This window comes from Trachurus trachurus (assembly GCF_905171665.1).
Source record: "Trachurus trachurus genome assembly, chromosome: 15".
NCBI classification, from domain to species: domain Eukaryota; kingdom Metazoa; phylum Chordata; class Actinopteri; order Carangiformes; family Carangidae; genus Trachurus; species Trachurus trachurus.
Genome location: NC_139906.1, coordinates 12,402,877 through 12,428,824, shown reverse-complemented (window position 1 = coordinate 12,428,824; position 25,948 = coordinate 12,402,877). Strand labels below are relative to the sequence as shown.

Sequence of the window (25,948 nt, the reverse complement as noted above, 5' to 3'; positions counted from 1 at the left end):
ACCTCGCAATGCAGCTGTTCCCTGATCGTATCATAGGTAGCAAAGTTCAATAGATACATCTTATATCTCCTGTGATGTAGCCTACCAAGGGTCATTTATAAGCTTTGCATGGTGTTTAAATGAGGCCACACAAAACGCTGAATCATTTTGTCAGGTTGAATCATTACATGGCAACTTTCCAGCTGCCTTCTCTGGTGATTTCCATTCTTCTGTGTGTTTGTGTGAATGATGAAGTGGCTGCCCATTATATGTTCCCTTCCAGTCTATCGTGCACTACGCAATCTAGAAAAACCATATCAGATGTACACTATGTGGCATCATAAATGTGTGTGTGCCTCAGCATCAATGGTAAACATGATGTCACCAGCTTCAAAAAACACAGCCTGGCCTCTGTGTCATAAGACAAATAGTTGAGACAGCTCTGCACCTGAGCACATTCATGATTTATTTTTATATATAATAAAAATAACCGGTGCTTACCTGGCTGATCGGGCTCCTATGCTGAAACCCATGTACCCCTCCTGAGGGAGGGAGTCATCCCCCAGCTCTTTGAGGTCCTGAGGCCGCAGGTATTTGTCCGTGTCCCCGGTCATCGCATCCTCACCTGGTGAAGGGGGATGAAATCACAAGATCCCCCCCAGTTAACTAAGAAAAAAAATAAGCCATTCCGGGTGACAGAGAGAGAGAGACGATGCGGCAACTCAAGAAAGAAAAACAAGCCCTCACTGCCGACATCAGTCTCTCACTTATTTGATTATTGTACTTAGAGGAGGCCTTGGATAATTTATCAGCACCACTCAGTCGTTAAAGCCAGCATACCTCCCCCTGCAACTGCAGAGCCCAACCGCAACTTTTTTTTTCTCCCCCTTTTTGTCTATTTATCTAACTGTGGCACCAGAACAGCAACAATAACAACAATATGAAGCTGAGACCCTGAGCAGCAGCCGATGCTTTAGAGGTGAGACAGTCTTAATAATAGAGAAGATGCCATCAGAGGCAGCAGCAGCAGCAGCAGCAGAGCCACTTTGCGGTATATCTGGAGCTCTCCTGTAAAACCAAACGCAGCTCCTTTCACAACACTCAGAAGACACACACAGAGAGAGAGAGAGAGAGAGCAGCGGAGGCTCCAGCAGCGCAGACCAAAGCCCAACGCGCAATAAAAGCAAGAGAAATATAAAGCAAGAAAAAAAAAGTGCTCGACCGCAGCGCACCTCGATCGGCGGACCGGTGGACGATGACACGCCGGTCAATGAAGCCGGCGGAGCGGCTACAGTGCTTCTCCTTCTCCCTCATGTCCGGCTCTGTCCTGCCTGCAACACTCTGCTCCTTCACCGCAGCCCCTCCCCCCTACCTTCAGCACTGCCGCACTCCGATCAGACACCACCACCACAGCACCACTTGTCAAGGCGCACCACAATAAAAGCAGGCATTTCCGGTGTCATCTTTCAAAATAAAATCGGCACTGAAGATTTTTTTGGTTTTCATCATCAGAATCAGACACGAACTCACCCATGAAAATGGAAATGGCAAACACCTCCTATTCAGACTAAACCATGTGACCAAAGCAACAACATAAAAGCAGCGTGTTTACATGATTAGACAACTGAAAAATCACTAAAGAATTGAACTAAGAGTAACATCATTGTTATTATTTCCATGTTTTCAATTGGTTTCACTGGTTATTTAGACATTAACACATTTATACTGACTTAGCCTATATCACCCTGTCTCATCACTACATCTGCACCCTGCAGGAAATAAATAAATCCAGAGCTGAAACACTGATTTTCATTTCCGGTACATTCCAGAGTTGTTTTATTTAGAGGTGCAGTGAATTATTTAATGACCCAGCTCATTGGTTTACCATTTACTGGGTTACTTTTATTTCCCCTCCATCAGTCTCTCTCTCGGTTCATCTGCATATAGCTACAGTTTGTATTTGTAAGTATAAGAGAGTGATGACAAATTACCCCTGATTCCAGCTGTGAGAAAAAAACACTGTGACATTAATTGCCTCAGAAACTCTTCCCTCTGCACATTTCAGGTCAGTACATTTCTCAGTCAGTGGTGGATGCCAGAGCGAAATGCAGAATCAGGGGCTTTTGTTCTAAGACAGACAATGATCTATAATAACACACTGTGTGCAATCACGTGAGCCATCAATTTCTAAAACTTTATAAGGAGATATAAATACATACAGTAACCTGTTTTTTTCTGAGGCATGTTAAGCTTTTATTTTGATAGTCAGGTTAATAACGCAACTTCCTGCGATTTTCGAGGTGTTTCTGTCTGACTTGACACAACAGGAAAACAATCGGGCTCCCCGCTGCTGTCACACACACACACACACACACACACACACACACACACACACACACACACACACACACACACACACACACACACACACACACACACACACACACACACACACACACACACACACACACACACAACTCGAACCGATCTCCTAGATGTCTCTTGACAACACGAATAAAAAATAAAATATATACGTCTGACTGAGCTGAAAATAGACAAAATAAAAGCCTTATAATAGTGTTTAAATTCCACCGCAGCTATTATGACACTGTCAGTGGATCCTGTATCCTTTTACACCGTTGCTATCAAAACAAACTGTTAAACTGTTCCTGATGCTCTACAACCAGAACTTACCTTTGACCAGCTCAGCCATATTCACAGATCACAACTCTGCTCGTGTCCTCCGTGTTATTTCTCTATCTCTATAAATCCACACAGCGCTGCCGGGATGGAAAGTAAAATCCAGGGAGAGGTGAAGCCTATCAAGTAGTCCATTCAGTGCTTGTTGCTGATGGAAAATGTTGCCCTCTTCTCACCCCGACCGACGCACTTAACTCCACTCGGACCAAGTTGCGCTTTTTTCAGCCGCTGGTGCGCACAACTCCACCGCCTCCGCTCCGCAAAGTAATACAACTCAAACTAAGCTAAGTTTCTACAGTAAGTCTCCTCGATGCAAAATAAATAAATAAAAACAAAACAAACACACAACGTTGGGAAGAAACAGCAGAGATCCTATAACCATCTGACCATTGAGCGGCCAGGCTGGGGTTAATTCTCCTGCAGGCGGCTCAAAAAAAGCTCATCTCATTGGATTTAAAGAGAGAAAGTCTCGGTGCGTCTCTGGCTCAGCGGCACCGACAACAAACTCCGCGCTGGAAGTGTTTACGGCTGTGTGGAGAGCACAGTCAGCTGACAGGTCTGTTCGAGCAAATGCTTGGGAACCTCAGCGAAGAGGGAAACAAAAAACAAAACAACTTAAAACTTTTACCCCATGTGAATGATGGAAATCACTGAGGGAGTCTGGCTGCATGTCAGACTGGATTCAAGTACTGATGAAATAACCACTTCATGCATCTTTTTGTTTTGTTAATTCTTGTGCAACATTTCTCTGGTCTAGTCCTCTCTTTCTCCATGTTGCACACACTGACTAAAAACTTGCACAAGACTAAGGAAATTCAGAACAATTATGCAAGAGGTGTTTGACAGTTAAAGACTTCCAGGATACAAAAACACCACCTGTAGTAATAATATCCTCTAATGCCAGCGCTATAGGGATTACGCAGATACACTAAACTGTGATGACAGCAGGCCAACAACTACGAGTTAAGTTGTTATCTGAAGCTGATATAATTAGGAGCTATAGTAGTCTATATAGAAAGCATGAGAAGAGTATGTGATTGCACAAGAAGGCTACACACACACCCGTCACACTCACTTCAACCTACAGTTTAATAGGATTGGCCTCCCCCCATATAGGATTAAAGAGGGATGTGGAAACTCTTTACTGCTTCTCTCACACATGCACACACAGACTTGGCAAAAACAAACACACACACACACACACAACTAGATGTAGGAGTGCAGGTGTGAAAGCAGGAGCCATCTGAAGCCCGTCTGCTACTATTGGGTAAAGGGGAATATCGAAGGCTGCACTGCACAATGCGGATGAATTATGAACGCAGTATAAACAGTTTATGTTGTGCACATGAGGCCATGGATACTTGTGTTTATAATTCCTGTGTGGTGGTGATAATACACTGAATTATTAAAGAATTGCCGATGAGGCTCTTCATCAAACAGCTTCAGTACAAACTCATCCGTGTGCACCTGATATGTGCCTGTACGCAACTTGTTGAGTCTAGCTGTATCACCTGACACAGAAACTCCACACGCACCCACCCACACACACACACACACGCACCCCTGCTGTCCTCCCCCCACCCTGACCGTCCCCTAAGCAACGGCCCATGAACGAGCTCATCAATTTTACAGGCCTGTTGTTGGCTGTGTGGTTCCAAAACAAAGGGCACAGGACTGAAATGGGCAGCCTGAAACAATGTGACTTGTACCATAAACTTGACAGCGCTGTTTGGCTCTGTAGCGCGACAGCAGCTATTCTACTGGTGCCTTTTGATCATTTTTTAATGTTATGTAACCTACGTACAACAGAGCACAGTTGTTTCGTGGAACATGTGCAGAACTCTTCATAGTCTATGATCTAAATCATGGAGTGAGTCATGTTGTCCTTGTTTTCTTTTCCTTTACAGCAGCCTCTACAAAAGAGACTGCAGGCTTTAAGCGAGAACGATGCTTCAAAAACTGCCTTTGAGTCAGATTCATGGTTTGCAACTAGTTAAAAATAAATGTTTTTTTAAGTTGCAGAGAAAATAGAAAACTGTTTGTGAAACAGAAACGGGACAATCAAAGCTGCCAGACAACCAAAACCAGATTTGCACAATTACTCTTCGCTGATTGATTTCTTACATAAAAAGGAAATAACTGAGGCTTTATTCTATGTCTGGCAATGGCAGGCTTTGAATTATAGTAAATAGCCCAGAATCAAAACTCTCCACCTCTGTCTGACCCTCTTGAGATGAGAACAATGATATATGTATCTTATTCATATTCCTTTGACCAGCATAAAGGCAAAAGTGCAGCAATGAAGGGTGAGTATGTCCGTAGTTTGCCCGGAGAGTTTCTCTAGCAAAGCTGAATGGTAGAACAGCAAAGGTTAGCTCTCTTCACTGAAGCAGGTTAGTTCTACTGCAACATGTTAAAGGCCCAAACAGACAAACTACAGAAGAGCGTGGTGACAAATACCTTCATCAACATCAGATATAGATTCCTCATCGAGAATTTCTGGCACATTGGCCTGGACTGTGTGATTTGGATACACATACAGTGAAACATGCACATGTTAATGGAAATGACAACGCATAAGCACACAGTGACAAGTGTCTCTCTGTGTGTGTAAATCATGCAAGGTATTGATATTAAAAACCAATCAAATAAGTATAGGGGATTTCATTCTAATAAGTAATGGTTGAAAATGAGCAGATTAAAGAAATTAGCGTGGCTCCCATACCTTCATCGTCTGACATGTCGAGGAACTCGTTCATGGTCTCTGGGACATTGATTTTGTGTTTTTCTGATGCACTCTGCAAAAAAAATAAAAAGACAGTTCAATAATTCACTTTTAATTCTGTCAGAACAACATTATAAAAGAAATATACATGGTCTGGGGAAATCCTTGAATCTTCAAACCAGTTCCAAATATGATGCAATGGTTACAATGCTGTAATGGATTTTTAAAGGAATATTATAGTATGCACTGTGCACTGGACTTCCAGCAAAGCAGCACAAGCTCAGTCAACTCAGTAAATATCAAACAACTGACGTCAGTTAATGACAATTTCAGGATTTACATAACAACTAGTGTAAAGCGTGACCTTCACGTGTGTTTCCCATTTCAGGCATTTAGATGAATCTAAGCCGTGGCCTCTGTCAGAGTAATGATACAACATGTTTGAAGGCCGTATCACCTCACATAACTAGCCACAACCGGCTGAAGCTTCAGCAGAAGCATAAAACAACAGCAGAGGCCTCTGCACAGTAAATAATAGATCAATCACACTAAGGAGGAGGGAGACGACCTTGATCTTTAACTTACAAGTTGCATCTTTGTAGATGGCGACAGCTATGACTAATACACTTTGTTGCTGATTGTGCAGGATCCTCAGTGACCTCTGTGTTTGTCTCCCCCTCTTTGTCCTTTGTCCCCCCCTACCACTCCTGTCACCTCTCCATCAACACCCTGCCTCTCTTTCTTTGCCACTTTCTCACTCCCCCTCCTCCTCCCCCTCCTCCTCCCAGACACGTGTGTGGGTCAGATAGCGGTTAGTGACCTCGGCTATTTGAGGAGAAACCTTAAGCTCCAATCTAAGCCCCCTCTCTCTCTCTCTTAATCAGGACAACTTGACACATGTGACACAGCGTGACTGACTGACTTGCTGGCTGATTTTGCAGGATTCACACACTGACTTAACTTACAGTACGCTGCTGCTGCTGTAGCTGCAAGCTGTAGCTACCGGCCAAGTTTTAATTTGGCCAAAGGGTCAGTCACACGGTTCAGTTCAATACAGCTGCTCAAGAAGGAAAACTAATGTCTTTACCTGTTTTAGTCCAACACAGCGACATAAACCTCAAAGGACTGCAGACCACTTTTAAAGCATATGTTTCCAGCGAAATGCAACAACCACTGAAAATTATACTATTTGTACAAGTTAATCAAGTTAATCAATACTTAACTTGTAGTTTTTGATTGCAAAATCAGAAACTCAAATTGCAACTGCAGCAACATGCCAGAATATCCCAAAGTAACAAACACCAACAATGACGACAGGCTCACTTCTGAAGCTAAATTCAAATTAGTTTTCATATGGTTAATAAACTGTTAATAATAGTAAGTTGGTTTGTTGTCTTTCAAATTCTTTTTGTGGTGTTACATTTTGTCTGGTACTAAAAATAAAAGATCAGAAAAATTTAGATACAATTTTCCTTAATGTCACATGCATTTTATATTGGCCCGGCTCCAGAAATCAACCTATTTCCAAGTTATAGAAAATATTCATTAGAGTGAATTATTTTGAAATGTACTGGTGATGTAACAGACGTTGTCTTTAACCGTATAAGATCTCAGTGACAGGAGGACAGTGTCTCACCATGGTAGTCAGGTTTTCATCCGTCATGGGCCTCAGAGTGTCCACCACAGAGATGTACCCGAGTCGATGGGCGATGGCGAGGGCAGTGTTCTCATTCTGACCAGTGACAGACCCAACAGGAAGTTATTCACAGGAGACAAAGCGCATTCATTGGCAGTGTGTGTGTGTGCCAGTGTGTTTGTTCACTGACCACGGTGAGCTCGTTGGCCGAGGCCCCGTGCTGAAGCAGCAGGTTGATGATGTGGGTGTGGCCCTGCTGAGCTGCCTGGTGTAGAGGAGTGTATCCGTTCTAGACACACACACACATAAAAACACACAGTCAGAGACAGAAAGGAAACATTCACATAGGATGTATAAAGGTTGTATGTAAAGAAAAGATCTGAGTGCAGTTGTACTGTATGCATCTACCTTGGTTCTGCCATTAACTCTGGCACGGTTCTGCAGCAGGAAGTTTGCCATCTTTGCGTTGCCATAGTGACAGGCCACGTGCAGCGGCGTGTAACCTATCTGCATGAGGCAGAAGAGATGAAGGAACAGACGCAGACATGAAAGGAGCGAGTGGATGAGAAGAGGAGGGAAAGACAGTTACATATGCTGACTAATAACAGGCTTCATCTCGCTACACACAGGGCTCTTATTTTGAAAAGTGGATCAATGAAGATCGTTCTGGTTTATTAAGGAAATATTAATTTGTCTCCACGTCTCAATATGCTGTCTGCGATTCCAAATATAAAGTCAACACTGTATCATATTTCATGTCCCTGTTGAATTATGTGCACGGTGCATCATGGTAATGGAGAAGATCAGTGAGTGAATAACCTATCGCTGTAAACAACTGTCCTGTCAGCACAAATACACGTACGTACACACACACACATACACACACACACACAGCCTATAACCTTGCGTTATCCCAACCTTCAGCTACAGTGGGCTTGTCTAAACGAACGTGAGCAGTATGTTATTGGGCCTGTGTGTGTGTTTGTGTGTTGGCGAACGCAAAGTGTCAGAGTTTGACTGAATAATAGATCATGTATGTGTTCATGTGTATGTGTGTGTGTGTGTGTGCGAGTGTGTGTGTGTTTGCTGCAGTGTGCGATGCATCCATAAAGACATGCACACCCTCAACTCAGGTATCAATCCTTTATTTATGTAGAATCTGAGATGATTGTGAACGAATGTGTGGGTCTGTGCCCAGGACTGGGTGAGAGTGTTTTTTTTCCAACGCCATAAATAGACTGAAACTCCACAAGAAAATCCAGTTCAAATAGAGAGAGACAGGTTACGCAGCAAAGCTCAACTGCAAAAGGAGATTTAAAGACCTTTATCTCGCCATGTATTTTTAGTGTGTGTGCATCTGTGTGTGTAATATCTGAGAAAGCTTTACCTTTGTTTGTGGGTTGACATCAGCCCCGTGGTTGAGAAGGACTTCTGCAACATTGACCTTGTCCTCCTGAGCTGCCAAATGCAGTGGTGTAAGTCCACTCTACATATGAGGAGAAGACACACAAAAACACGTGTGAGAGGACATAAAAAACTGTCAAAGAGTGATCGGGTAAAAATCAGTTTGCCATTGATGAAATCAGTCAGATTGCCGTCTTGAGTGGTTGTGAATGTGAAAAGCTTGTCTACATTTCTGTGTAAATAAATAAATATAGTAACCTTATTGCACACGTTGACGTTGGCGTTCTTGGCGAGCAGCAGTGACACCAGGTCCACGCTTCCCTCCTGCGCTGCCAGGTGAATGGGGCTGATGCCTTGCCGCGTCACTGCGTTGGTGTCTGCGCCGTACTCCAGCAGTGTGGTCCCAATATCCATTTGGTTCTTTTTGGCAGCGATGTGGAGCGGTGTGTAGCCGTTCTGAGCCAGGTGAAAGATATGCAGAGGTTAGGAGGTTGGACAGAGAGCGCTTCTTTGATTTAATAGTTTGGGTCTTATTTATTTCTGGTTAGGTGTCCTCCTCTATAATGTAGTTTACTCTATTCTGAATCCAAATGCAATAAACATCATACATTATAGACCAAAGTGTGTGTGTATGATGGACACTTTGGTTAGACCAGGCTGTCATTTTCATTATACCCAATAAATGTAATAAGATAAAGAGACAACTGAGTTCTGCACCTCAGAGTGTTTTATCATCTCATTTCAGATGCAATCATATGCAGCAACAACCACATAAGTGATTCATAATAACACACTGCTGGTATTGGGTGTGACAGCATCAGTATATAACAGAGACTGGAAGAAGTCATTACAGAGATATTGGGGTAAAAGTGTTAAAATGCAACAGTTGTGTCTGCATATATACACCAATGTAACCTGGTCTCAGCTGTGATTGACCAACAGAGACCATCTATAGATAATAATAATAAACATTAAATATTAATATCACCTCCATGTTAGCTAACTTTAAAATGATTTTATGTTTATTATGGGTTGGGAGTACTGCTCCCTGAAGACCTCACACAAAAGGTTTCTCTCAGCCGGCTGAATGCATAATATACCAAAATAAATAAGGAGGGAGAGTGAGTGAAAAGACAGTGGAGCAGCTGAAAAGGGGAGAAGAAAAACTGCTCTGACATTCTTGACAAAAAAAAGTCATTTAAATTCATTGCCCTGTTAGGAAATCCATTGATGGGAAAGTGAGCTGCAGGTGAGCTTTATTCACAACCCTGGGAGGGCTTCAAGTCCACAGAGGGCTTCAAAGTGAATAAAAACAAGAGGTGGAGATGGGAAAAACAATGAGTCACATATTTCTAGAGTCTCTATAACCAAACCCTCCTTCTGTGTATGAAATCTGATTCCATTTCTTGGATTTTTCTCACACAATTTCAGATTCCTCTTGAACATGTTTTCAGCAACAATGTGAAAATTCGCCGCTTGCATCTGCGCGCAAGTGCTTGTCGACAACTCCTCAAGTACACACGGATTGATCCCTTTCCAAATGCACTTAAATTAGAACAAACACACCAACTTTAGCATCCAAATGAAAAATTTATAGAGGAAGAGAGGAAGAAAAGAGGCAGGGAGAAATGACTAAGAGAGTGGGAGGGAGGCAGGAAAAGTATAGAGGAATAAATAGAGACAGATACAGATTAAGGGAGAGAGCTAGAAGGAGGAAGAGCCACTGACAACAACAAAAGAAAAAAAGAAGAGAAAGACAGCGCACAAAGATAAATAAGTCTTTCAAGCTTTGGTCTCATCTTGCCTGATGTCTGTCTTCTTGAGTGTCAGTCAACGGCCCAAAAACAGGCATTTTCTGCCATGTTTTGCTTGCTGGCTCCGACTCACTCTGTGGTTTTGACAGACTACCAAAGCCGAGCAGGAGACGAACCACAACTTGACCATATGTCAATGACGGCGTGTGTCGGATATTTCAACAACAGCAGTAATTTAAGTGTTGTGTTTTTGTGTTTTTATAGCCCCTGGAACAGACTTCACAAAAAGAAAAACTGGGTGGTTTGAAGTAGTGACCGACTCTGGAGTTATTTACGACACGTACATCACCCGTCCACTCACATGTGCTCTCTCTGGTTTTGTTTTATGAGAAATATGAAATACAACATCCTGTGAAACCACCGAGCTCAATATGCTGACAGTATAAGCTGGATTCTGGCTACTCGAGAGATTTCATGAACTTTGCTGAGCTCCAGGAAAAAAAAGCTGCACATCCACACACAGTGTCAAAGACTAGACAAGATGGGATGGGAGAAGATGAGTTTTAGGTCTTTATACATGTCATGTTTATGTACATTAATAAAAAAAAAAAAAAAAAACTGTTAATGGTCTGGGATGAGACTGAGAGCATGATGAGCAAGGTGAGTTGAGTTTAGTAAGTGTGTGTTTATGTGTGTTTGTGTGGATACCTTAGCGGCAGCGTGTGGGGAAGCTCCCTGATCCAGCAGCAGCAGTGCCACTCGCTGATTATCGTAGTGAGCAGCTACATGCAGTGGAGTTAGCCCACTCTAAAACACCAACACACACAAACGCAGAGAGACGCATCCACACACACACACACACATACGCGCACACACAGACACGCAGGCATGCAACAAAGCACCAAGTTAGAAGATCGTGAACACATACACACACACACGCAGACACTCTGAGGACTCATATGAAACAAAGAGAATGTAACAGTATGAAGGGAGATGGACGACGTTGAGCTGATGGAAGACAGGAGAAAGGTTAGAGTTCATGCTGGAAGGATCTGGAAGAAGGTAGAGGACAGTGGCATTATCAAAAGAGACATGATGAGCACGTCCTTGCTGTCCCATGAAATGTGTCTCCAATATGTCAACTTCTCACCAAGTGTTACCAAAACCGTTTATTATCCTAGGGAGTAGGATTTGTTTTCTCAGCCATTAACAGAGCACTTACCACACTACAGACCAAAAGGGTCAAAGTCAATGCAGCAGAATCAGAGATACGGCCGTTTTTATTAGCTGTATTCGCCTAAATTGTCCAAATACAACACTGGTCCTACAACAGACGATACATAACTTTTTTTCTTTTTCAATTATGCAGTAGCTTAGTGCTCTGTAAACAATTTCAATGTGGATTTCATCTTTAATCTTTTTATTTTTTCTGAAAAGTAGCAAAAATTGGAGAGACAGGGTTTTCACAGGGCAGCGACGATGTGACACTTCATTAATATTTTTAGCAGCAGCCGGAGGAGTAGTAGGATCAGAGTGCTAGCAGCAGTAGCAGCATTTGTTGTGATTGATTAGGTGTAAAGATCCCCTGAAGACAGATTGTCAGACAGAACAATATGATGCTGAATGTTAGAGTATGTCTGATAAATTCATATCTACGTCCTTTTTCCTCAGTGAAAAATCCAAAATCTTTTCATTTCAAAGGTTTAACTTGCAGGCTAAAAATGTCTCCTAATTTAGTGTGCGCACACCGGAGGATTTCCAGTTTCCACATCACACTTGGTTGTGCTGTCACAATTACACGCTCGTAATTAGCCTTAAACCCAGATTTAAGGTGAGCACGGGGGACAACAAATGTAACAAATGTGAATACAGCCTTTAAGAGTCGAGATCTGCACAGGGAGGCTCAAACATCAAAGGGAAGTGCCTACATCGCCTTTATTTCTGTTTTTTATTACTTCTACTTTTTTTCATTTCACTGGTAAACAAACAGCTATGGTACCATATGCTCCTGAGCTATACCCAAACTATTCCATGCACACAATAAACAACTTATATCCCACTCAGCAGCAGCCAGGACTGAGTCAGCAGGACGCTCGCTGAGCCGCTGGAATGTCCGACTCATTCAACAAACACTTGAAACTACTCTGAAAAAAAAAAGCATCAAGAATACATCGTGATAATCTCATGAGCTGTTGTGTAATAATATTTTGGTGTCAAAATTTGAGGGGAAAAAGATGTCTTTGTCGCGTGTCTTTCTTCTGATCTTGTAAGAAAATCGATGTCATTAAAACGGCAATAAAGGCCCGATCTTTGTGTTTAGACTCGGTGTTACAATGGGACTGAGTTTAGCGTGACACCAACAGGCAGTGTGGAAGCTTCATTATCATACCTGACTGCCATTACGTTAAATGCTCTCAGATGGTGGCACAGACACACACAGAGAGTTAGCTAGCACTATAATCAGTGCCAGTAGGCCTGTGCTAAGTAAAGTGTGTCAGTATGTGTGTGTGTGTGTGTGTGTGTGTGTGTGTAAGAGGGTGTATGCGGAGGTGGAATGAGTGCATGTCATTAGGGTAATAAAAGCAAATCTGCCCTAAAGGTTTTTCTTTTTTGCAACAGGACAAGCATCTGTTGGCTGTGCTGTCTTGGGATCAGTCCTAAACCTGACACTCTGCCTCACAAATACCCCCACTCACCCCAATGCCCAGCTGCAGCTCGGAAGACGCAACTGAAAAGGGGGTCTGTTTACTCTGTTAGAGACAGGTTGGATGAGGCCAGGAGACAGAAAGACTTGCTGAATGATAAATGGATTGATTGATGAATTTCATTTTGGCTGTTTGTTGACCAGATCTCATCAGGAAAGTTGACTGTCTATTAATCTTTACACAGCTTCAGGATGACTCAACTGCTGCATGTACGAATCCTTATGTTTTATACTTTGTTATTTAAGGCTACATGCAGCTGCTAAAATCAAATCTTCTTTTCTACTTTATCTTTTTGATCACAGACTATGGCTCTGATCCTGACACACCTGTTGTGTGTTGCTGATGTAGAACTTTTAGCAGTCTTTCTTTTCTGTGCATAAATGTTAATCTGTCAGACGACTCATGTCTTAAAGCAGCAACACATCTGGACAGATCCTTACTGTACATGGTGGTCAAAATAAAAAAAATCACTCCCTTAACTGTGCTGTTGACCAGGCCTTCTTCTTCTTTTCTTTCTTTTTTCTTTTTATGAGGACAACTCACCTTTCCAGCAGCGTCAGGAGAAGCTCTCTTTTGTAGGAGCAGACTGGCCACCTCCATCTTGCCGTACTTTGCTGCCACATGTAGGGGACTGAACCCTTTCTGTTGAACACAGGAAAAGAATGCATTATAATGAAGAATTACTAAGAAAAGATGGAGAGTAGAGTTGGGTATTCAGACAGGAAGTGAATATTTGCAATGTTTTAGGTCAGTCCTTGCTGACCTGTGGTCGACGTGCTCTTCATAACAACATAGTTTCCCACATACTTGTGAAGAACCTATTAGCATCATCAAAGCAATGTCACCGAATCCAATAAAATTAATGTGAAAATGTTTTGAATAAAACATGTGAATCCTGTTTTTAGCAGCATCACTGATAAATAGAGACATTTTGTATTTGTCCCATAAGGGAAATTCACTTCTCCATCATTATATACTGTAATACATGAGCTACTTTTGGACGACCTTTGACACATGACAGTATCACTCACACACTGAAAACTAAAAATTATGTGGAAATGGTTTCAATTAGGCTTCATTGCTTTGTGTTCTATATTTTAGATGATCATACATTCATATTGTCTGTGCAGAACCAGTTCAGTTCAGAACAACACATGGACATGCGGTTGTTATAATGTATCTGATATCCTGAGAAACTGAACCAAAAGGACATTAATTCCTTACACACTCCAGATCTATTAACGGCTGTTGTATAATGTGATTGTGTTAATCTTGGCCTCCATCCTGTGTGTATCTGAGGATATTTAAAGACATTAGGTCATATTTTCCAGAGGAATGTGGGACTCCCACCGATTCTCATTCCACGCTCTGAAACACATGACCTCATTTGTGTGACTGTTTACAGTTACTACTCGTACAGTTTATACAGTAAATAATTATTTTAGAAAGAAGACGGACTGGAGGATATGAAGGCTACTTTAATATATGTTTTTAAATGGAGAGAAAAAGATACATTTTATCACGTAAACATGACAAATGGGTCAACTCATGTATGACTACCCAAGTTGGTATGACATAATTTCCCTGAACAGCTCACTCAGGTGATATCCCAGAAGATGTGGTGAATGTGTGTGTAAGACAGCGAAACAGAAAGTGAGCAATGGCACTACAGAGTTTACCCTTCATTAATCTGCTCCACTGACAGAGGTCACCTTGAAAGACGGCCCCCAGCAACATATCACACACATGCACAAACCAATTGCATGAAGTCGACGCTACAGTTCCTTTTGACCTCGATCGGTGCCGTTAGTGAGAAGAAAATTGACAATATCTGTCTGCGGTTTACTGCATTGATGGAGAAAAATCTCCTGGGATAGTGTTTTAAATTCCTGTGCCAACACTATACTAACACTACCACCGAGCTCAATGTGAACTCAGAAAAGTCAATGCAACAGCAATAAACATGGTTGAACTGTGGAAGTTAAGTTAACTATAGGCAGGTAAAGGATCTCATCACTGGAGACGATGAATCTTTAGACAATGATGCTTTAATTGTGTGGGTGGCTTTATATCAGGAAGACAAGTTCTAACACAACAGCATCAGATGCTATTGGAAACTGGTGCCCACTAGTGGAGAAACAAGGTATTGAAATAAGTTGACATAATTGAACTGTGATGCTGAGTTCTCCAGAAAAAATTAAGAGAAACATTCAGCTGCATCACGTTATGTACTCATGAGACCCTCAGTCAGACTTACCTTGGTTGAGGAGGAGAGTGAGGCTCCGTTCTCCAGGAGCATGGCAGCAACGTCTTGGTGTCCTTCGCGGGCGGCCAGGTGTAGGGGCGTGTAGCCTGAGGTGGTGGCAGCGTTGGCAGAGGCGCCGCACTGCAGGAGCTGCTGGACAATGTCGACTTTCCCCAACCGACTGGAGATGTGCAGCGCGGTCTGGTCGTCCTGCAAGGGGAAGTGAAGAAGAAGTGACTTTGGGGCTCAGTATTTTATCATTGTTTTGTTTACCCCCCCCCCCCCCCCCCCCATCTGACACTGTGATTGATAATGAGGCTCGGTGTTCTAACCTTGGACTTGGTCTCCACCTTGGCTCCGTTCTTGAGCAGGTATCGAACTACGTCTGCCTGCCCTGCCCTGGCTGCCATGTGGAGCGCTGTCTCACCGCGCTGGAGATCACACACACACACACACACACACACACACACACACACACACACACACACACACACACACACACACACACACACACACACACAAACAGCTTTTCATATGCAGTGAACTCTGATCATTTCAAGTATTTTGAAAACAAAGGTAATTTTGACAACATCATAAATCCTTCACTCACTACGTTAGTGGTGTTGGGTGATGCTCCGTGGTGTGTCAGCGAATGGACAATGTTCTCATGGCCCATGAAGGCTGCCACATGGATGGGTGTCAGGCCAGACTACAGGGACACAGATATGATCGTTACAATGAAACATCATTTTAAATATAAAATCTAAAAATAACACAAGCTCCATTTAATTTATAGCGAGAATGTGTATGAAGTGGTAGAGCTTGAGAGTGTTTAAAAGTCAGCAGTGTTTGAAGAAACCACCTCTGAGGTCCTAAAGAGGCAGTCAAGCAGAAGAGCAGAGTAAATGAGGTCCAGTGTGGTGTAGTAGTAGTACCTCAGTGACAGCCTGGATAGATGCTCCATGTTTAAGCAACAGCTCCATCACTTTGACTCTGTTCTTCTTGCAGGCGATGTGAAGTGGAGTGAAGCCATTCTGCATAGAGACAGAAAGGCAGAATAAATGTCAAAGCCCATACTGGTACATTCACAAAGTGTAAGGGATGGACTCTAAAACTGTGTGACTGCTTTTATTAGGATGACAAGGAGAAGCAAAGGATCTGCCAGGAAATGAATGAGCGGAACGGAAAAATGTCAGCTCCAAATAAGAAAGCATCTCTCACAATTTGTTTGACTCCCTCTAATCCGATTTTTGTGTTGGTGGAGTTTAATTCTTTACTCTACAAACAGTGGGGTCAAAAGGTTGGAGATGACTGAGTAAGAGTTTTTGGACCCCACTTTATATGATCCAAGGTTTCTCCATAACCAAATTGCCTCTACTACTATTATGATGACATTATTCAAGGAAACCTTCTTTTTTTGCTAAGCATTGCATTTCTGTAGGAGAAAGTGAATACTATGATTTTTGAATCCAGAAAAACATAACAATATTCAACCTAAATAACAATATCTTTTGTGAACCGATGATAAAACCATTCAGTCAGTAATTGCTGAATGCTTTGGTCCTTGTATCCCTACCAGGGCCTTGGCGTTGGGGTTGGCCTTCTTGTCCACGATGAGCTTGGCCACCTTGTAGTGACCACAGTGGGCGGCGACGTGCAGCGCCGTCAGGTAGTCGTTGGTGACGTCGTCCACGGGCACGTCGTGCTGGAGCAGAAGCTGGACGCAGTTCAGGTGGTCCCCCTGAGTGGCCATGTGGAGCGGCGACAGGCCGTTCTATAATCGGGAGGGGAGAGAGGGAAAGAAAGAGAGAGAGAGGGGGGAGAAAGAGAGAGAGGCAGACAGAGAGAGAGACAAACACACACGCAGACGGACACATAGAAAAGATGGACAGACAGACACAGTAAGTTAGGGCGTGGCCATGCGCTGCACAGAAAGACTGTGAAGGAAGTTGTGGAGAAGGTTACAGAAGCATTGTTATAACGAGGTCATTACAACAATGTCTATTTTGTTACACTGGTCGTCCCGCGCGGTCAAACTGTGGGGCTACGCAGCGGGAACAGGCTGTTCTGGAGAGGTCGCACAGACGTTATGGAGACAATGCGACAACACTACAGCAACAACAACAGACCTGCTCTCTGATTGGATAAAAGATCTCAAATGGTCCTGTGTGGTGAGGAAACCTAGTTCATGTAAAGAGGTGTATTAAAGTGTTATTACCAAAGTTTAAAGTGAAGTGTGATTTATTCTGTTCTGTTTTCTGTTATAACAGCCAGTGGGGAAAATGTGACATGTGTTTGTGACCTTCCCTGTCCTATTGAAGTGAATAAAAGCAGTGTCTCCTGCATTAATTGTCCCAATAGCTACCTTGGTCTTGGATAGGATAGGTGCTCCTCGGTCTAGTAGAATTTCTACCACCTGCTCGTGTCCGCTCCGCGCCCCACAGTGAAGAGGTGTCAGACCGTCCTGTGGAAGGACAGAGAGGTAGAAGAGGTGGAGATTAATCACAGCAGGGTAATAAAACTTGCAAACACTGCATAATGTGAAAAGAATCAAATCCAGATAAAGAAACAGCAACAAATGAGGTCCATGATCTCACCTTGGTCTTTGCATCAATTTTGGACCCTCTGTCCAGCAGCAGCTTGACCATGTTACTGTTGCCCCTTTTTGATGCCACATGAAGTGGTGTGATGTCATTCTGGATAAATATGAAGAACAAATAGGTGTTGAGAGTCAGCTGTCAAATCATATCAGATGGTTTATTATTCACATCGAGCATGTCCATCTACATAGTTTATAATGAAACTAAATTAATTCATTAGATATATTAGAACCCATGTAATTGTGTGCGTTTGCAAACAGATCACAGCTCTACACTCTCCTTATTAACGGGACCCAAACGTCTAGAGGAAACCTGTAATCAGTGTCAAAAGCAGCGCAAACAGCAGCACGCCTTCACACAGCGGCTGATATAAATACAGACCACTGTTGACTTCGGCTAACTAGTGTTTACTGTGGGCACAAACACATTTTCAATTGTAATAATTAATTTTAATTAGCTCTAGGTCTACACAACAATGTAAATACCACAGTAGACAAAAAAAACGATTACACTCTGCTTATATGTTTCATTATGTCAAAGTATTTCTTAAAATAAAAATGTTACCGATAAAGAGATGCATATATAACACAAATTTCCTATTCTCAAAATAACGCTTGCTTTTTGAACACAAATATAATCCAGTGCACCGCCTTGGTCCTCATTTAACCTTCTTCATCTTAAATTATGCAATTTAAAAATCCTGCAAGCTTCCCTCTTAGAGAGCAACATCTGTGTGTAACTGTATAACACAGAGATGCCTTCTCTGTTCCTACATACTCAAGTTAAGAGACTGAATGCTAATTTTCATGAAATATGCTGACATTGGATTCTCTTTCGCTGTATAATGTATGAGAGAGAGTCGTGCAACATGTTTTGACTTTGATTATTTACAGTGTCTCGGCTCTGTCATTATTTGTTAAAAGCGATGGATCAGCAGCTCATCACAGTTCATGTGGAGGCTTCTGGTTTCACGTAGGTTTTCTCTTTTGTAGCAGCAGGTGCCTTGAACTTAACATGCCAATGTTTACTAATAATGATAGCTCTGAGTACATCCAACATGTTTTATTTGTATCTTCAGTTGAGACTCTTAATCTGAAGGGTTCATAGTAAATGCACAGTGTAGAGTGAGCTACCATGAATGAGTTTTGTTTACAATGAGCTTGAAATGAAGGAGTGTAGGTCTTTCAACATGTTAAGTAGGAAAAGCTCAAGTGTTAATGACAAAATAAATGGTGTTTGAGATCCACTGAGCTGCTTCAGATTCAAGGTACTGTGCTTACTCACTCACTGTCAAACTCAAAATGTCTGATTTGAAGGAAGAACACGATAGGCCTACAGAGTGTGCACTGTGCACCTTCACTCTTATTTATCTTTAATCCTGGTAGTACCTCTCCTAAACAGCAGATGGCAGAATAAACTCACCCGAGCCATGAAGTCGACGGCAGCCCCTCTGTTCAGCAGGAGCGTGGCCACATTAATGTTGCCATAGTGAGCCGCGATGTGGAGGGGGGTGAAACCACTCTGAGGATTGAAGAAAGCCATACAGCACGCACATGCAAACAGACACACACACATACACACACGTTACATTAGAAGCTATGAAACACGCCACTTGTGTACCATTCAGAAGTGTCCTTGAGTGTTTACAGAAGTCTACAGAGGCCTACGGTTGACAACGTACAATCACACTTTATCAGACGAGGACTCATTCGACTAAACACTTTAACACTAACACCTGACTTTTCTCACAGTGGCAGAAAAAGTCCTTTTATTGAAGCATCAGACATGGGGCCAATGGTATGCTGACAGCAAGAGGGGGGTTTTAAATTCAGGATACCATGTGGGCTTCTATATGCTTCCATGATACTCACATACCACCAACCATTACAACAACACACTGGGCAAAGTACACGTAGATTATGGAGCTCTGGGGATAACAAACAATTCAATTTAGGTGTTATTACTATGAATCTCACTTACAACATCCTGATACTTTCAGTGCGCAAAAAAACAAAACAAAACGTCCTGCAAATGAACCTAATGTCCATTTGTTAGCATCTTAAATGAGAGTAATTTCCCGGCAAAACCCCCGGCTTAGCGAGCAACAGCTGACAAAGCAACAAAAGGACACTGGAAACATTCTGTTCAATGAGTGAGGGGATCTCACATTAAGTTCTCTAATCACTGAAATCCCTGTTTCAAATAACCAATGATGGAGTGGGAAGCAGGTGTCTTGTCTATCCACATATCTGCTGATATCTGGTATCCCAAACTGAAAACACCTATGTGTAAACAACTATAGGAACAATTTAAATAGATATCTTTAGATCTTGCAACCATGTGAGTAAAATAAAGTAGCCTGAAATTAAATTAAAAAATCATAAAAATCTGCCTTTTCGTTGTCAATCTGCAGACATACAGTTGCTGAGCTCTTGTGCAATTACTTTTCCCTCCATCTTCCATCAGAGTACAGAGTTGTTTACCATAACACACGAGCTTCAGATCCACAAAGCCATTTCTGGATGAGTCATACCAGAAAACGAGCAAGCCTGCCAAAGCCAGAAACGATGCCAACCAAAACAGGCACACCCAGAAGGTGGCCACCCGACTTTGGTGTGACGAGGGGGGGCTCCTTGTTACCATAGAAGCAGAGTCAAGAAAGCTTGTTGTCTTGGTCCCATGCAAAATGCTTTAGGTGCAAGGGGTTGAGGACTAGAAGTACTAAACTAAAAGTCTACAAGGGTTAGACTAAGTAATAACTAGCTAATTACACTATATGTCTCTGTTGCTAGAAGGCTGGGTTTCCTTTACAGCTTAATGGGGATTTGGTTGCCATGCAGGTTATGGACAAACCGCTGCTTTTCAATGAATGATAACCACTTTTCATGCTTACACTGGTTATCATGTTAATCAGTTTCATGGACGGCCTGCGTTGGGACACATTAGGACAACACTTTGTCAACAGTCCCAAAGAATTTGGCAAAAAATAACAGCCGGCGATTAAGCTTTGGACACCATGAAACCATTAGAATCAAGGAAAAAAAAACCTTGATACCCAAGCCTCCAGCCTCAGGATTAACTAAATCAGTATTAGTGAAACATGCGCTACTCTGGCTCCCTCCATGACTAGAGATATCGACTACATGAATGAAGCGATGAAGAGGAGGAAGACGACATTGAGTTAAAATGGAAAAAGGGGAAGTGGGAGGGCTGCAGAAACACTACTGCATCAAGTCAGGAGCACTAAAGTGTGCTTTTATTTTCAGAGTTTGTATGAGCTGCGATGGAGAGACTAGGTAATGTACAGAGTAGAGGTGTACCTCTGTTGTTCTATTCACCATCATCTACAAAGTCAAGCCAAGAGAGGAGAGAATGGGCAGTTAGTCAGAAAAAAAACAGAGAGGGGCCTCCACTGACTTAAGTGGAGGAGCAGAGAGAGGGGAGAAGGAGTTCAGTACAACATTATTGTTAGAAAACACCTATTTAAGATTTAAGTTTGAGATGTTCAGAATCTCAAACTTAAATTTCCAAACAATACATTCACACAAACTTGTGGCGTCTATACAAAATTTAGCTCCTGTTAATGTGTTGATAAAGTATTCAGATACGTATGTAGAAAGTCAAATTGTACTAATGTACTGCTCATTTCCCCTTCCTGCCAAAAAGAGCATCAAAAACAAATTCAACCAATAAAGAGGGAGAAAAAAAGCAGCAAATAACAATAAGAAACTAAGAAAAAGAAATGCATTAATAATCAAAGAAACAATTCAACAATCAAAAAGATCAAAGAGATAAAAGAAACAAAGCAACCGACTGAAGATCTGCCAGCAGAGACTGATAAACGCCGTCACACACCTTAGACTCAACGTCTGCGTTGTGGTCGTTCTGCAGGAGCAGGGCCGCGGCCTTGGTGTCATCCTTGCGGGCAGCGATGTGCAGGGCAGGCAGGCGTACCTTGCCCTTTGTATCGTTCTCCAGTAGCAAGGAGACCACCTGGTCATGGCCCTGCTGGAGCGCCACCGCCAGAGGCGTGAAGCCATCCTGCAAAGAAGAGGGGACGGGAGTCAATGATGGTATGGATTTTTTTTCTTCTTTCAAACAAGTCAGAGAGTACGTGTAAAGAGGTGATCTTTACATATCTATGTCACGATTATAAAATAAGTTGTTTCTTTTTCAAATTATTCTTTGGAAACTCTACAGTTTCCATCTGTCCATCTGTTTCTGTAAAGTTCAACCTTTAGACAAGGTAAGACAAGATAATATGACATTACTTTAAAACACATTAGATAGATTTCCATATGGGGCATCAATGTAAGTTATATAATGAACGGATGTGGTGGGAAAGGTTCCTGTTTAACACCCACACACACATGCACATTACCCTTGATGCATAATTTAGCTGAAAGCTCCTATAGTGCGTTTCTTCATACTGTGTATCTGAATATGTGTGAGCACACATATAAAGGCTACGCGTGTATGTGCTTGCAGTCATATGTCATGTTCACATGTGTGTACTACATCTGTGTGTGTGTGTGAGTGAGAGTGTATGTCCTGAAGGGCATCCCCTGTTCTAGCATGTAGACTATCAATGTAAACCAATGGACTGCAGACTGGCTTGGGTATTCCATTAGGTCCATCAGCTGTTCACGTGCTTCTGTGTGTGTATACGTGTGGTGACTGGTAATTATGTGTGTGTGTGTGTGTGTGTGTGTATGGTTTCCACAGGCTGAGCGTAAATCAGAGCAGTAATGGCAGCAGCAGCCGTGGAGGAGAGGCAGCAGGCGGAGCAAACCTCGCGTGTGACCCACTCAAGGTCACTCTGCCTCCACCACCATACACTACCAATCAATGAAGCTCTGCCTAGTCCCTCATGAAAGAGATGGGGAGGGAGGAAAGGAGGAAGGGAGGGAGGGAGGAGGGTTAGAGAAGGGGCAGGTAGAGGAGAAGAGAGGCAGACAGAGCAAGAATGTGAGACAGGATGTGAGAGGATGAGAAAAAGACGGATCAGGAAGTGAAGAAAGGACAGAGAGAAGACGATATAGAAGATACAGAACGAGTGGCATCGGGGTGACAAAAAGGAGGAGGAAGGAAGGAAGGAGGAGGGGAACAGAGGAAGAGAGGAGATGAAGGTGGTTAGTACAACAGATGTAAAGACTACACATGACGGTATGACTACAGAGAGGTGGATACAGGACTGACACAGATACACATATGACAAAACACACGCTCGATAAAACATTCACGCGTACAGTACCTCAGTGGCCATACTCTGGCTGGCGCTGTTCTCCAGAAGGTACCGCACCACCTCCAGGTGATTCTCCTGGGCCGCCATGTACAGCGGGGTGAAGCCATTCTGCACACAGCACAAACACACAGTTACACACACGCATGTTGAAACTTTGATGGCTTTTTTTTTAGCTTTGTTTTGCATATTAAAGGGGAACTATGCAGGTCTGGTCGCTTTTCTGCTGTTTTGCGAACCCTCCTCCCGGCCATGTGCATTTGTATTCAATGACGCCGGCGAGACAGCAATCCATGGAGCGGTGGATAAAGTTATTTATCATATATGCATTACGATGCGTATATTTGTGGAGTCTTATCTGGCATAAGCAAGAGATTACAGGTTACAGGGTGTGTTTGTGTCGTGGTGCCGTCGAGACAAGAGCTAGGACACCGGGTCGGAGGCTCTGATCTTGCAAAGTTGGTTTTCGGCCAAGAGACGCTGGGTGGAAGGCAGAGCTAGAGCCTCCATTCTCCCTCGTAACAAGTTATAAGTCATTTATTTAACCATCGCAATTACTCCGAAGCGGTTTAATTAAGGTAAAAATGTAGCGTAGTCAAGGTAAAAATCCTGCATAGTTCCTCTTTAACCACATCATAAAACAATATTATGTAAGATGTCCCAAAATGCCTCAAATGATGATGCTCTACTGTATCTATATACTATTGAATGATATCAATATATGTGAGGATCTTGAGATGGAGAGATACACAGACAATAAATCTCATCTACAGAGCAAAATGAAACAAGGTGTTTGAAATCCGTCCCCTCACCTTGATCTGACAGAGTTAAATACAACATGCAGGGACAGCAGTTTCCTTGACAGGCAGAAGAGGCCTAGTTGGCGTGGAGCCAGATTCTGTCAGCGGGGATCATTGCACTGAGTGATTCCCTCAATGTCATCGACTTCATGATACAGTATCATCCAAACAAAAAGTGTGTGTAGCAGCAGTCCAAGTGCATTGAAGTTATTTAATAGGCCAGAAATGTAGCTCAACAGGGGTCTTACTGTCATTTTGACATTGTGCAGATGTGCATGTGAGCGTGCACGCTTGGAGTGTAACGACCCACCTGAGATTGTGCGTTGACATTGGCTCCGTTGGTGACCAGCTCTTTGACGACTTCCGTTTGGCCGGCCAGCGAGGCTATGTGCAGAGCAGTGTTTCCTTTCTGGATTACATGGAACAACCATAGGAATGCGCGTTAAGCTCCGTCCCACCTGTCCCACCACATTGCTTATATATCAGTGTGTGTGTGTGTGTGTGTGTGTGTGTGTCACCATAGTCTATCACATCAGTATCCATGTGCCGCTGTGAATCTCCTCACACCGACCAAACTTTTGAACCACTCGCGTTCCAGCCCTGGCATCCCCCCCCCCCCCCTCTGCCTGCTTGCACTGCCAACAATGTGTCACTTCCGATGCCGCCGGTCCCGCACGCACAACGAATGAACTCTGGCTGAGCCTCGGCCCCATAAATAAAAGGCAGGATAACAGGAGGCTTTTTATGAACCTGCGCCGGTCCTTGTGAAGACACAGTCAACCCCTTGCCTGTCTCCTGGCCGTGTGACTGTTATTTGCAATGAGTGCTGTTGCGCAATACTGATGTTCTGTCACATGGCGTGTATACTACAGATAGCCACGTTGACTGAGGCCAAGGCGGTTTAAATAAAGATACAGACACGAGACTGTTTGGTGTATAACATCGCCGGGGATGAGAGCTTGTGTGCTTTTACTGATCCTAAAAGCTTTTCTAGAGAACAAAACGTTAAGACCCATTCTACAATCGGTTTGTGTTGTAGAGATGCTGAGCGCAGACTTATGCCTCATTAAACTTCTGAACACACACAAAGATAATTCACATGTTAATTAGCAAAGTATTCACCGACAAAGTATTTCATTCGTTTCCCCAACAATATAAGCTCTTGTAAATCCATATCTGCTCAAAGCAACTAACGCATGATTAAAGTTTTATGGGGTTATATTTAGTTACAGTACTGAAAGCACTTGGTAAAAGTTCAGAAAACAATCTCAGCTGTGGTTAAATATTGAAAAACTCAATGACAATTTGAAGCACAAGGCAGAACACAGTTAAATGACATTTACCACCTTCTTTCCAGTTTCCCCTCAAAGATAACATAACATATAGATTAAAAAGTACCAAGAACTGTTCGTCCAGTCCAGATTGACAACACCACTGACAACACAAATCGGTGGAGCTATCCCTCTCTAACTTGACTCTGCTTCACAAATCAAATACAAAAACAGTAAAACACCACAAACCGCAGCCCCAGAAATCACAGCGGAGTTAAATCAGCATCTCACTGACAGCCTCAACATGGCAGGCTACACTAGAGCAGCGTTTGTTATAGTGGCTAATGAAGCGAGGACAAGGCCTCCTGTTTAATTCACCCACAACAAGAGCAGCACAACATTAGAGGGGTGGGTACACAATTAACTTAAACACCAAACACCCACACAGCCTAAGTGAAACACACTGTGTTACTACATCTAGGTGTCCTCAATGGCACCGCCCCCCTGACTGCATTAAAATACAAATTGATAACCATTAGGGTGCAAGGCAGCGGATTCCCAAGACCTCAGACTAAATCCCCCAGCATCCTCGGGGTCACAATAGAGAGAGGCTTTAATTGGGGAGATTTTCTCCTTGATCTTGAATATTTCATTGTGTCCTGTGTTTATGTCAGCACTGGGGCTCATGGCCTGTGGCAGAGGAGCTGAATGAGACGACTAAATAGGAGTGAAAGCCTTCTGGGCGCAAATCTGGATAATATTTTCAATGGCTCTCCCTCTCAGCTCCTTTTAGCATCAGAGTAGAAAACGCTTCAAAAGGAGGAGGCTCTCCCTGCGTTTATTATTACACTAAATGATATCATATTTTACAGTTCATAAAATAAACA

General features: G+C 42.8%; 1 protein-coding gene across 1 annotated transcript in view; it reads right to left on the bottom strand.

Annotated features, from left to right (window-relative positions):
- LOC310998495 (ankyrin-3-like) overlaps positions 1-25,948 on the bottom strand; it is a gene marked incomplete at its 5' end in the record, with an annotated part of 94,715 nt that overhangs the window by 33,952 nt on the left and 34,815 nt on the right. The window contains 22 exons of the mRNA XM_083988585.1: positions 481-604; positions 5,140-5,196; positions 5,405-5,477; positions 7,041-7,136; positions 7,231-7,329; positions 7,449-7,547; positions 8,428-8,526; positions 8,703-8,900; positions 10,907-11,005; positions 13,447-13,545; positions 15,161-15,358; positions 15,481-15,579; positions 15,759-15,857; positions 16,084-16,182; positions 16,725-16,922; positions 17,514-17,612; positions 17,746-17,844; positions 19,171-19,269; positions 21,069-21,092; positions 21,604-21,789; positions 23,003-23,101; positions 24,101-24,199. Of these exons, the coding sequence (XP_083844711.1) occupies positions 481-604; positions 5,140-5,196; positions 5,405-5,477; positions 7,041-7,136; positions 7,231-7,329; positions 7,449-7,547; positions 8,428-8,526; positions 8,703-8,900; positions 10,907-11,005; positions 13,447-13,545; positions 15,161-15,358; positions 15,481-15,579; positions 15,759-15,857; positions 16,084-16,182; positions 16,725-16,922; positions 17,514-17,612; positions 17,746-17,844; positions 19,171-19,269; positions 21,069-21,092; positions 21,604-21,789; positions 23,003-23,101; positions 24,101-24,199 (2,441 nt within the window). The remainder of the gene's footprint in view (positions 1-480; positions 605-5,139; positions 5,197-5,404; positions 5,478-7,040; positions 7,137-7,230; positions 7,330-7,448; positions 7,548-8,427; positions 8,527-8,702; positions 8,901-10,906; positions 11,006-13,446; positions 13,546-15,160; positions 15,359-15,480; positions 15,580-15,758; positions 15,858-16,083; positions 16,183-16,724; positions 16,923-17,513; positions 17,613-17,745; positions 17,845-19,170; positions 19,270-21,068; positions 21,093-21,603; positions 21,790-23,002; positions 23,102-24,100; positions 24,200-25,948) is intronic.